General features: G+C 40.0%; 1 protein-coding gene across 2 annotated transcripts in view; it reads right to left on the reverse strand.

Annotated features, from left to right (window-relative positions):
- The window catches only part of LOC127962673 (trichohyalin), a 191,668-nt gene that overhangs the window by 20,129 nt on the left and 158,751 nt on the right, over positions 1-12,788 (reverse strand). For both annotated transcript variants that reach the window (XM_052562317.1, XM_052562318.1), the window contains 8 exons: positions 10,650-10,871; positions 10,343-10,573; positions 8,869-9,099; positions 5,938-6,060; positions 4,636-4,732; positions 4,420-4,565; positions 4,081-4,327; positions 2,409-2,598 (listed from right to left, as the gene is read on the reverse strand). In XM_052562317.1, the coding sequence (XP_052418277.1) occupies positions 2,409-2,598; positions 4,081-4,327; positions 4,420-4,565; positions 4,636-4,732; positions 5,938-6,060; positions 8,869-9,099; positions 10,343-10,573; positions 10,650-10,871 (1,487 nt within the window). The remainder of the gene's footprint in view (positions 1-2,408; positions 2,599-4,080; positions 4,328-4,419; positions 4,566-4,635; positions 4,733-5,937; positions 6,061-8,868; positions 9,100-10,342; positions 10,574-10,649; positions 10,872-12,788) is intronic.

The following is a 12,788-nucleotide window of genomic DNA, read 5'->3' on the forward strand; positions in this document are numbered from 1 at the left end:
TTACTAATCAAAAAATAGGTTTTAATACATTTACAGTAGGACATTTACTAAATATCTTCATGAAACATTATCTTTACTTAATATCCTAATGATTTTTGGCATAAAAGAAAAATCTGTATTTTTGACCAATACAATGTATTTTTGCCAATTGCTACAAATATACCCTGTCAACTTAAGACTGGATTTGTGCTCCAGTGTCAAATATATTTAATACATAAACATGACATATTTCTCTAAAATATATATGAGCATGAGTGTGTATTTATATACACATAAAAAATATACACAGTACACACACATATCTCTCTCTCTTTCGGCTTATTCCCTTGCACAGCGGAGTGTTCTGCATAACTGATTTGGCACATGTGTACAGTTTTGGGAAGAGTAGAATTCACATGTGTCTTCAACAACCAAAGCATTCATACAGTTGCATCTGGGATGATTTGTGCCATCACACTGCAAACTGGGCATTTTTTTCATGCCCAGTTTGCAATGCATTTTAAAGGGCAATGCAACTGAATGCATTTTAAAGGACCTTTGCGTGACCAAATAGCTATTTATTCAAAGAAATTGCATGAAGTGGGCAAATGTAAGGCCTATGGACATTGAGGGTAAATTTTAGTTTTCTTTTTCTTTTTCTTGACTCCTAACCCTAAGGTTGTGGGTTCGAGTCTCGGGCCGGCAATACCACGACTGAGGTGCCCTTGAGCAAGGCACCAAACCCCAAACTGCTCCCCGGGCACCGCAGCATAAATGATGCCCACTGCTCTGGGTGTGTGTTCACGGTGTGTGAGTGCACTTTGGATAGGTTAAATGCAGAGCATAAATTCTGAGTATTGGTCACCATACTTGGCTGTATGTCACCTCACTTTAAACCAAAGATGCTTTTTACCAACTGCAACACAAAATGGAGAGCAAGTGTGTTTTAGGTGTGCAACTGATGCTTAAGTACATTATCATGACTTTCATATAGTTCAACAGTGCCTGTCTCTTAGCTCCAAAAGTATTTTTCCCATTAATTATTGTTATTATTTTTTTTTTACCACTAGGAGATTAGAAATAAGCTATTATCAAACCATACAACCACACATGACGGAAATTTCTTTACAAAACAATGATTAATATAGTTTCTTACCAGTAATCCTACTGTTAAACCTGACTTTTCGAAAATAATTCAAAATAATACGCACCGATAATTAAAGGGACACCCCTAAATGTAAATTTTGTCATTAAAAACTTACCCCCATGCCATTCCAAACCTGTTAAAGCTTTGTTTGTCTTTGGAACACAATTTAAGATATTTTGGATGAAAACCGGGAGGCTTGTGACTGTCCCATTGACTGCCAAGTAAGTTATACTGTCAAGGTCCAGAAAAGTATGAAAGACGTCATCTGAAGATGAACAAAGCTTTTACGGGATTGGAACGACATGGGGGTAAGTGATTAATGACAAAATTTTCATTTTCGGGTGAAGTATCCCTTTAACAACACAGTCGCTCACAGTACGTCTGTCCGTAAAGGTTTTAAGTTAGTGTTAAAAATCAATCCCTCTATGGAGAAAATTAATAGAATATTTTTACTTTCGGAACCCGACTGGTGCACTCCATAATCATTTTGCTATCATCATGGGAAATGTAGTTTTAAATTATTACCTTCATTTTAAATTACTAAATTATTTTCTGCAGTAATCGACAGCTGCTATCCATAGAACTTAAGTTGAATTTAACCAGAAATATGCCTACAATAGACCTGTCCCAAACTCAGAAAGTCAGGGCTTAAGGAAAATCCTTAAACTTCCCACTGGTAACATTGGCATTGTGCTCAAAGTTTCCCGCTGGTAACATTGGCATTGTGCTCAAAGTTTCCCGCTGGTAACACTGGCATTGTGGTGGCGTTCATGGGCACACATCTGGTAAATTTGATCATTCAGACATGACTTGAAGTCAGTATAAAGTTGAGAAATTTTGATTAATCGGCTAATAGCTTTACTAGCAGCCTTAATATGAGTGTGATAGGAGTTTGGAAAGCTGTCTGCTGTACTATGCTGTCCAACTAATCACTCAAACTGCATTTAAGATCAATGGAAAACAGTCACTGCTGAGAAAGTAAGCAAAATGCACGCTGCCATTTTTGCTCACAGGTGTTTAATTCTGGACACACAGCATCTTTGAGACGATAATTTGAGTTGTGATTTCCATGTGACTATTCACTTTAGGGAAATTATGTGTTGAGCTGTGACATCAATTATAGTAAAATACTGCTATGATTGTATGTTGCTGCAAACATTTTCGTCAGAACACATGGTTACTTTTGAATAGCCATCCTTTTGTCTCATATAATTGTGTAGTTTTGGAATCTACCAGGACCATAACTAACTGGACCATACGGACTCCCTGGTTTTGAGTTTACCGTGAGTCCTGTAGCTCCAGTTGGGTGCTTTCCAGACTCTCTGTTATTCTCTTGAGCTCTTCCTGGAGTCTCCTCTGGGCTTTCTCTGCCAGCACCACTTCCTTCACACGCTCTGAGAGCTGCTCCTGAGCCAGACGCTGACCTCTCTCCAACAGCTGCTCTTTCTCCTGCTGCCGCGCCAGCTCCTGGGCTGAAACATACACACATGTAAAACATAATATCTGTGATTTCACTTGAATGTGTCAGAGTTTTGGATATGACTAACAATATATGCACTACCGATCAAATGTTTGGGGTATGTGTGTATACATACATACATACATATAGATTACATTACACACGTGTGAGTGTGTGTGCTCGCAAACCTTCATTAAATTGAATTCATTGAATTAATTCATGTCGTAGGCTATATAAAAAAATAAATTGCTAATCCTTTTTTAAGGGTATACCATGGCCACATCTGCCTGTCTTCGTCTATGTTGAGGATATTGTTTCTAATGAGCATCATTCCCACAGTGGTGTGTGTGTGAAGATGTGCATGTATCTGATGGCTTGGGGCTCTGAATTGATGGGCTGTTTCATTTCAGATGGGAGAATAGACTGCTGAAGAACACACACAGATACACACACATATATTCTGACAAACCCACATGCTCTATCACACAGATTTAAATGCAATTGCTTTTCTTTTGCGAAATCAAGAGAAAATCACTGCCTTGCTGAAATGACCAAATTAGACCAGCATGAATTTCCATGGTTTGTTTTCATGGGTCAAGCAAGCACATCTGAGTTTCCGTTAACCATATTTGATGGTAAACCGAGGAAACAAGTTTTTCTGAATCAAAAGGTCTCAATTTTTTTGCCATTTTAATAAAAAAAGACTTTTAATCAGCTGGCCCCAAGATTGATTTTAATGAATGTGTCCTATAAGAGTAAGCACAGATGTATTTTATTGTGTAATACATTTTTAAATACTCAAAATCAGACTACAGTTCCATTTCTATCAATACCATGATTATATATTATTAACACAATAGCAGTGAATTATTCTTAATTTATTGATTATCCCTTTATCTGTTCAGAAAGGCTTCTAGATTTGATTGATAATGGATCTAAAGTCAGTCAGTCGTTAAATACTGTAACATGCAGGTAAGCAAACTAAATATTTAATTTTAATTAAATAAAATTAGATTAAATTGTTTATGATTTAATGAATACATTTTTAGATTTTCATAAAATGATGAACCCCCTTAAGTACTTTCAAGATGCCCTCTTTGGGAAACCTTGACTAAATGTTTAATGCACTTCATGTTGTTGATAAAAAAAGAATAGATATAATTTCTTCCACTTTTCTTCCACTTTTTAATTTAATATCAATATGATACAAGATTGTCCAATTCAAATGAATGTGATAAAACAGGTCAAAAGTAATCTAAAAGTAATCAAAAAGTGGTCCGATTATATTACCTAAAATGTCTCCTGTTATAGATCACATAACACATTTTTTTGTCATGTAATTTGTTATCATTACCTGACTACAATTTCTTAGTAATCTACCCAGTGCAGTTTCTCGGGGCCATTTGCAGTTTCATCCAATAATTTAAGAGTTTAAAGTATACTCTAAGCTTTTTTTCTAATTTCTTCATTCTCCAGGTGTTCTGCTCTGTGTTACCCGTGTCTCTGCAGGTGGCGTGAGCCTCCTTCAGTTGTTCTCTGAGCTGAAGCATCTGTGTTTTGAGTGAGGCACACTCTTTTTCCCTCTGCCTTTTTTCTTTCTTGGCTCTCTGCAGATCAGCCTCCAGCCCTCGAGCAGAGATGGCCTGCCTCTCTGCCTCCGCCGCCTTGCTTCGGATCTTCTCCCGTGCCTGCAGAAGATCAGCCTCCGACTGTCTCAGTAGGGCGTCTCTCTTCTGGATAGCCTGAGAGAGGATGACTGTGAGAATCCGCCACAGGCTAAACCAATCCGCTGTGTACACATACTGTGTGTGTATATGTGTGTGTACTTGTTTACCTGGCCACACTGCCTTTGAGCTGCCTGTAGCTCTCCTTCTAGCTTGACAACCTTCTGTTCCAGAGAATCAACGTGTGCTCGTCTCTGGTCCTCATCCGCTGCATCCGCCTGGAGTCTCCTCACCTGCTCCTGCAGCCGATGCACCTCTGCAAAACACACGGCTGATTGGAATCAGCGTGAGAATCGAGTCTGAAAGTGAGCTGCGAGTTCACTCACCTGCCGTACTGGCATCACGGTGCCGCTCCAACTCCAGCTGGCAGACCCGCGACTCCTGGGCGCTCTGACCGCAGCGCTCCAGCGACTGGAACAGCGCCTGAGGACAAACACACACACACACCTCCACTAACATGCAAAGTCGTCACACAGCTGTCAAACTTCTGTGACTGTGCCTTGGGGGAGTCGTGTTGATGCCCGGGGCGCTGGAGGGGCCAACCTAAGGCGGATAAGAATTCCCCCTCTTCCCCGCGTTGTCTCCATCCCTAAGGCTATCACTACACGCACCTCTTCCTCTCGCCTCTTCGACTCCGTTCCTCTCCTGTATGGCCTTTATTTAGGATCCCCACTGCGGCATGTACGGATACGCATGCTGAGGTTTCGACGCAAGGTTTGTCCCTGACAGGTGTCGCCTCCAATCTGGCAGCCTGTGCTTTTGACGCGCCAACCATTCAATTAAGGGATGCTCTACGTGTGGGTGCCATCTCTAAATTACCCTGGGAACCGAGTTGCACTCGCACGTCACGGCTCTGACAGGTGAACCGGCATGTCACGGCTCTCGATGCCGCATTTCTGTCTGCTGCACGCAAACAGGACAGGTTTTAGCGAGATCTGATTGTGAAACTAATATAGTACAGGCATAATCAGCAAACAAGGGGCAAGGTTGGGGGCCTTCGTTTGGCATCATTAAAATAACGAGGTGTCACGAGGCGCCTTGACTCGCCGCTCCAACGCCAACACGTGTCAAGACAAATCTATATTTCATGGCCACTTACAGATGTATAAATAGCAAAACGAGGTGCTCGAATCATCTATAAAAGCCTGCTAAAAGGTTGCCAGAAGATGGCGGGCACTGTCAGAGGGACAGGAGGGTAATCAATCTGAGAAGGGGGAGCGGGTGGGCAGTGGCGCGAGGAGGGCACTAAATCACGTCGCCGTTTGCGCAGAGCGCAACGAAACGCTGAGCTCCCCGACAGACTGATGGATCGCTCCACTACACTCCATTAAAGCTGGATGGCTCCCTGCCACGCTGACATAACAAACAATTAGTCACAAAGGTGCCCATGAACTGCAAAAAGCCTCAGATTCAATCAAAGCCTCTGCTGATGACTGATAAATAGTCCCCGAGTTGCAGGGTGTCAATGCATAGAGTAACGCACGACATGGGGAGCAGGTGGGTCCATTCAAAGTCCATTTTTGTAACAAGTTGAGATGATGGATCAGTGATGGATCCATGCAGATGTGCGAGTGGCATGTGGTGTTTCTCTCAACTACAAAGACAAACACTGATAGCCCTTCACTCACGTGCTCTAGTTCCTGAACGCGGGACAGCTGGGATTCGTAGTCTGAGACGGAGTGAAAGTGAGTGGCCCGGTAGATGGAGAAATCAGCCTGTGTCTTCACTACCATCTCTTCTCGCTCTTCAGCCTTGAAAACACACAAGGTTTTTAGATTTACGGTGATGTTGGAAATTCATATGACAGCGACAGGCCGTTTACACAATCAAACTTGGGGGCAATAAATATGAAAATTGACTGCCTGATATTATATGGCAGCTAGAAACAAAATGGACATTGGTTTTCGTTCCTAGGTAGCACATTCACTAAAAAATCTATCTTGAATAACCTCAAAGCCCAGTAGTGCCAACTTACCTGCTTTTTAGTTAAGACTACTGAATATTAATAAGGTGACAAAGGATCTATCACATAATTGATCTTCATAAACCAGGATGATGCCGTATATTAAGTGCCCCTCACTTCTCTGATTTCTCTTACACCCATGGAAATAAGTTGAAGTATCTCTTAAAAAAATTTTTATAAAGTAGGGAAAGAAGTTGTAATCTAGAGCGAAAGAATGGCCAGTTATTATTCTGAACTGTAAAGCAAACTGTAAAATGTCAATCTGGTCTCTATTTTCCTCTCTAAAGGTCTGATAACAGCCCCTAAAGACAGTTAAGTTCTTCCTTCTGAAAAAGATAAATCAGTTCAGCACAGTGCCATTAGAGCTGAAGACTGAATATAAAACAGCTCCAAATGGGCTCAGGCTTAATGAAGATAATATTTCTGTTACTGTTACTGTTGTTCTGAGAAAGATTTAAAACAACAAGCTAGGAAGAGCAAGCAAGGTTATCTAGTACAGATCATACTGGCAATTTATAGTGCCTTACAAAGTTACAATATAAACAATAAATACATGAAATATAGACATCTGAATAACATAAATTAAGACTAAGTTCATTTTAATTCAATTAAAAGAATAAAAGGACATATGAATTAACGAACGAAAATGACGTGAATAAAAAAACAAAACAAAACAAAAGGAAAAACCAAATGGAGTGCATCCAGATATGAAAATACGGTCACCATTTACTCACCTTCATGTCATTCAAACCTGTATGACTTTATTTCTTCTGTGCAACATAAAAGAAGATATTTTTTGTTTATATTGTTTAATTTTACATACAACTGAAGTCAGTAGTAGCTGTTCGGATACCAACATTAATACAAAATATCTTTTGTGTTCTGAAAAAAGAAAAAAAGTAGCATGAGAAAAGCAGTTATGTCCAATTAGTTAGTCCAATCCGATTTGTTAGATTTAGTGTACAAAACCGATCTGAATGATCCATTTAGAAATTAGACTTATCCGGTACCTCAGTTGACTCAATTATTACATGTTACATTTATATAGCACCTTTCTAAGCACTCAAAGCGCTTTACATAGAGTCAGGGGGTCTCTCCTCATCCACCATTGGAGCGTTCATTCACATAAAGCTATTATATTAATTCAGAAGCAGCACAGACTTTACTTTCAGTCCCAGTTTATAATTCTATGGAAAGAGCAACCTGCTCATTCAACACTGAAGAATTCAAATTCAAACAGGATCATCTCAGAGAGTTTAATACAGCAGTCTGTCTACGAGTATATTGCAGTTGACAGCTTCCATTGAGAATGAAGACAGTGAGGCGACTGACAGACGGGACTGTTTTACATCACAATCACAGATAAAGGAAACTTTTCTTTTCACTCTGCTGAAGGTTATGTGCTACAGTGCCGACAGCCGAGCAGGTTCTGAGTGAGCGGGAGCAATTAAGGGCATGGGCGAACAGCTGAAGGACGTGTGTTCGGAAGTCCTGACCAGAAACAGTTGGATCAATATAGCGTGTATGAGTGTGATGTTGAGGGACTGCTAATGGGACGCTGGGCATCACAGGCATCTGAGAGGAGAAGCCGGAGGTGCTGGAGGAGAAAAGGCTCAGGAAGGTCCTCACACCTAGTGTGCACAGTATCTGACAGAGATGACCGCACCAATGGGCTGTAGACAAGGCCTGTCCCTGCACCGCTGAGAGCAATGCCTGTTATTTCAAGCAGACAACGCAGACCCAGCAGGCTTTTCCACTTTACACCACCCAGCTGCCCTCACAGCGGATGTACACGCAAATCCAAACAACTTCAGGTCCATTTAAACACCAGTCGCTGTGTCTGAAAGGGCCACACATGCAATCTTTACCCAACAACTACAAATCAATAGCAACTACAACTCCCAGAATTCCTCAAGAGAGCCTATCGCAGCTCTCTCACTGATGCTGTGGGAAATGAAACACCTGGAAATGCTCTCTCCTCACACAGCGAGCAGCGTGAGGGTTTTGTCCTGGATCGATACAATCCGGTAAGAGCTCTGAAGCTCAGATTGGCTTTTGCACCCGGAGAATGGCGCAGATTTGCTTCCCAATTGTGTTCACACCTCAAGCTGCACTAACAAGCCACTTTCCACCTGTATGTGTGGTAACTAGGTTTCAATTGGCTTGTTATGCAATCTGAACCCAACAGAATTCAACTCTAGGGAAGAGATGAGCATGTTAAGTCTGTTGCATTATGGGGTGTTCATAGTTCAGATCTGCAGCCTTTCTCATACTCAATTTATTAGTTCACAGGTGTGAATATACAGTGGTTTCACATAAGCAAGACAACTTTTATGAATCAATATTACAAAATATTCAATAAATACACTTAATATCACTATTTATTTATTTGTTTGCTGGTTCATTTAAATATTGATAATGATGTTGATCTTGTTTGTGCATATCGATAATTTTTTTTGATTGAAGATCTTGTTCATCATTGACCAATCAGGCTCCTTTAATTCCCTTTAAGTGGATGACCAAGATGTGTGATCCTACTTGGGTCACCATGAAGGATCACATCAGTCGAGCTGTGTGTTAGTTAGAGTCAGGTTACCTGTCGGCGAAGGGTAGCAGCGGTGTCTCTGAGAGTGCTGATGAGCAGCTCACACTCCTGGCTGTGTTTACGGCTGTGCTCCAGCTCACTCAGCGTGTCTCGGAGCCGCTGGCTCAGAGCGGCGAGGGCATCGTCTCCACTCTCCAGCTGGGCGCAGTGTACCTGCAGATCCCCCTGCAGAGCTACAACCTGAGCCCTCAGACGGAGGACCTGCTCTTCCTTCTGTGACACCTGACGAGAAACAAACAACATCAGCCAAAAACACTCAAATAATACAATGACTTGTTCTTTTTCACTTTCAAAAATGGTACATTTAACAGTATTTTAATGTAAAAATACATTAAATGTATGGTTATATCTATTACAGTTATTCACTGTTTTTACAGTAGTAGCACCTTTACTGTTAAAATTATGACTTTTTTTTTTGCAATGTGGCACTGAGGGTCCATTTACACGACAATATTCTCAGCCAAAAACATGAAACTGTTTGTTTACATGACAACTGCGTTTTGGGGACTGAAAATGCATGTTTTTGAAAACTGTTTTAAAGTGCACATTTTTGAAAAAGGCACCGTTATCATTTCCATGCAAACACCCAAAATGGGAATCTTTGAAAATGCTGATATCAAGCATGTGCATAGTACATGTTAGGTATGTAGACATGCGCAGTATGTGTTGATTTTAAAAGCAAGCGTGAACAAACTATGGCGGAGTACATGGTACTGTTGATGCTGCTCAAGAGTTTGTGAACACTTCTTCAGCAGAGTGTGGATTTACTTCACCAACATTACAAACAACATATAATCATCACTCCCCTACAGGTATTGTTTACTAACAAGGTGACAGCGCCAACTACTGGCCTGGTATTAGTAAAACAACGTTGCATTTCTTTCATAAAAAAACAAACAAATATTAAGAAATATTATTACAACTTAAAGTAATTGTTTTGCATTTGAATACATTTTAATGAAGTAAACATAAATGTACTTCATGCCTGTGGAGAAAAGCTGAATTTTCAAAATCATTACTCCAGTCTTATATTTCGTAATATCATCAATGGTGAAAACAGTTGTGCTGCTTAAAATTTTTTGAGATGAATAGATTAATAGAAAGTTAATAAGTACAGCGTTTATTTGAAGCCTTCTTTAATCATGCAAATGTCTCTAATGTCACGTTTGATCAACTTATTGCTGAAAAGAAATATTAGTTTCTGAAGAAAAATGAATTTTTAGTTTCTGGTAGACTGGAAGGTATTGGTTTAGAGGAGAAGTACAACTACAAAGCACTTTAACGTGATAGCCTTTCAAAATAATAATTTTCATGTTATGGCTGATTATTTAAAACATGGTCAATATTTTATTACACTGTATAAAAGAAAGGATATTCTGTTGGAAAGTGGAAAGAATAAGGATTAATATTATAAGAAATATAGGTTTCATTTTTAAAGGTAACTAAAACTAATGTAAGTACCAACCTGACTGTGGGCCTCTTTCAGGTCCTCCTCGCGGGCAAGCAGTGTGTTTTCCAGTTGTGCGATCTTGCTGAGGCAGGCCTGGTACTTGTGTTTGCAGAGCTCGAGGGAATCGCTAAGAGGTTGCAGTCGGGCCTCTGCATCTGTGGCCAGTTTCTCAGCCTCCAGTAGACCTGCCTTCAGCTCAATCAACTCTGCATCCTGACTGCGGAGAGCTGGCGCCCTGCAGGAGGCCTGACACACACAAACACTTATATTTAGAAGCAGAAGTTGTGATATAGTGAAAGTGAAGTCTGCTGAGCTGTCTCACCTCATCCTCTGGGTCTCTCTGCTGTCTGTGGGCTATCTCCAGCTCTTGAAACAGACTCTCCATGCTATCTCTGTGCTGCTGAAGATGGCTTTGTGTGCTCTGCAGCTCTTCCTTAAGGGCCAGCACCTCCTTCACCCGGCTCTCCTTCTGTTCCTGCGCCTCCTGTTGCCATCGCTGCTCCTCCTCACGCTGATCACACAGCTCCTCCCTTCGGACTTCACTCTGACACACAACAAACAACAAGACTGAGCGATAAACAGGATGTGTTTCAACACCTAGCTTGCTTGATAGTGTAAAAAAAAAGAAAGATCAAGCATATTTAGATATTTTTTTTTTGGACACCATAAGTGTGATGAAATGTTCAAAGTAACAGAAAAGACTAGGGGTTTTATATTTAACTATAAAGAAAAAAAAAAGAAAAGAAAAAAGAGAGCAAGAGTAAGAGAAATCGTTTTGTTGTTTATTTTGGCCATCTATTAATTATAATGTTAATTTCTGTGGGCTTTTTGCCCCAACAGCAGGAGTGCTTTTTACCCCCACTACCATACTTTTATACATTCTTTCGTTATTTATCTTAAAACGTTAAGAAGACCTTCGTCTCAAAATATATGCATTAATTTGAGTGATTCTTATTTGCTACTTAAACCTACAATATCAAATAAAATAAAAAATTACATCAAGTTAAGCCAAATATGCACATGCATCTTGAAAAGCAGATGTTTTGGAAGTTTTTGTGCCATCTTGTGTTTTAGAGGAGAATAGGAACAGGCACCTTTTACCCCGGGGTGCCTTTAGCCCTGTAGTACCCTACTGCTTATTAATAAGGAAGCTGTTAGGTTTAGCTATGGGGTAGGATTAAGGGATCTAAAATATCAAGTCTCCAGACTGCAACCAAACTGTCGCATTTTGTGACCATTTTTTCTGCTGGTGTGACTAATTTTTGTGAGCACTGGCGCGATAACAGTGTTGCCCAACTCATAATCTCTGCCATTTCTGTTGCATTTGAGAAATATCAAATGGCAAACAAATCGAAGCTAAACTGCGCTACATTTCAGCTGCGCATCGCAGCTTGGACCGCGACACAAACAAACTTGTCTGAGCTCAGAATAGCTTTACTCGGGAGCCAGTGTTGATTTCAAGACACAGTTACTACACAGATATAACAGTGCTACGAGATTTACAAGCATTTGAATTTGCCGCACAATGACAAGGTTTCTGCGAGATCTAGTGCGAATCATTCAAATTCTGCACAGAAATCTCTGTCATAAACAGCACTGACATACGTCAGGAAACCAGAAGCGGTAATGCTAACTCTAACCATTGTGTTGTGGTAGAAATAGTCAACTGCATTATATCATTTATTTCTGGGTTTGTACAACCTTTTGAGAGAGAAATTTAAGCACTATTCGATGACTTTCAAGCATTTCATACAGCTATTTCCAGCACTTTAAAGCTCTAAGTTGATCCAGTTTGAATGTTATTTTTAATAGGATGAACAAAATAAACTTTGTTTGTGGTAAACAAACACTTATGTAAAATTTTTAAAAATACATCAAATCACAATTATAACCAGCAGACAGCAGCAGAGGAGCACTTATTGCCTTATTATTCATTTCTACTTTTTCTCTTTATTTTGAAATTATAAAATCACTATTATAAAATATCGAATCCTCAAGAAATCAGATTCTGTCATCATTTAACACTTTTTTGTGTATGAAGTAAGAAAAGTCACTAACTTTTCTTCAATTTGCTACTAAATCACACATAATCACTGAAGTTGGTCAGTTCCATATGCTAGCAAAATAATGGTACATTTAATAAGAGTGGAATATACTGTCGGTAGAATCTCAGTCACTCTGTGTCACGCTCTCTGCTTTGAGTGAATCTACTAACTGTTACGGGACCATGACGTCCTAAGAGTGCTAATATATACTGTAACAGCACTAGGACTTTTCACTCTTTATATCACTCCTCTTTTCTGTGTTTGTTGTGACCCAGACCAGAGTATGAGTGTCGTGTGGAATCGGATTGAAATAGCGATGTAACAAAAATTAAATTCTGCTTGATACCGATGAGCTCATAATTATTTTCAAGTTAATGCCAATGTTAAAATTCTGTATAATTATTATGTCTAAACGA

Source organism: Carassius gibelio, chromosome B7, assembly GCF_023724105.1.
Source record: "Carassius gibelio isolate Cgi1373 ecotype wild population from Czech Republic chromosome B7, carGib1.2-hapl.c, whole genome shotgun sequence".
NCBI classification, from domain to species: domain Eukaryota; kingdom Metazoa; phylum Chordata; class Actinopteri; order Cypriniformes; family Cyprinidae; genus Carassius; species Carassius gibelio.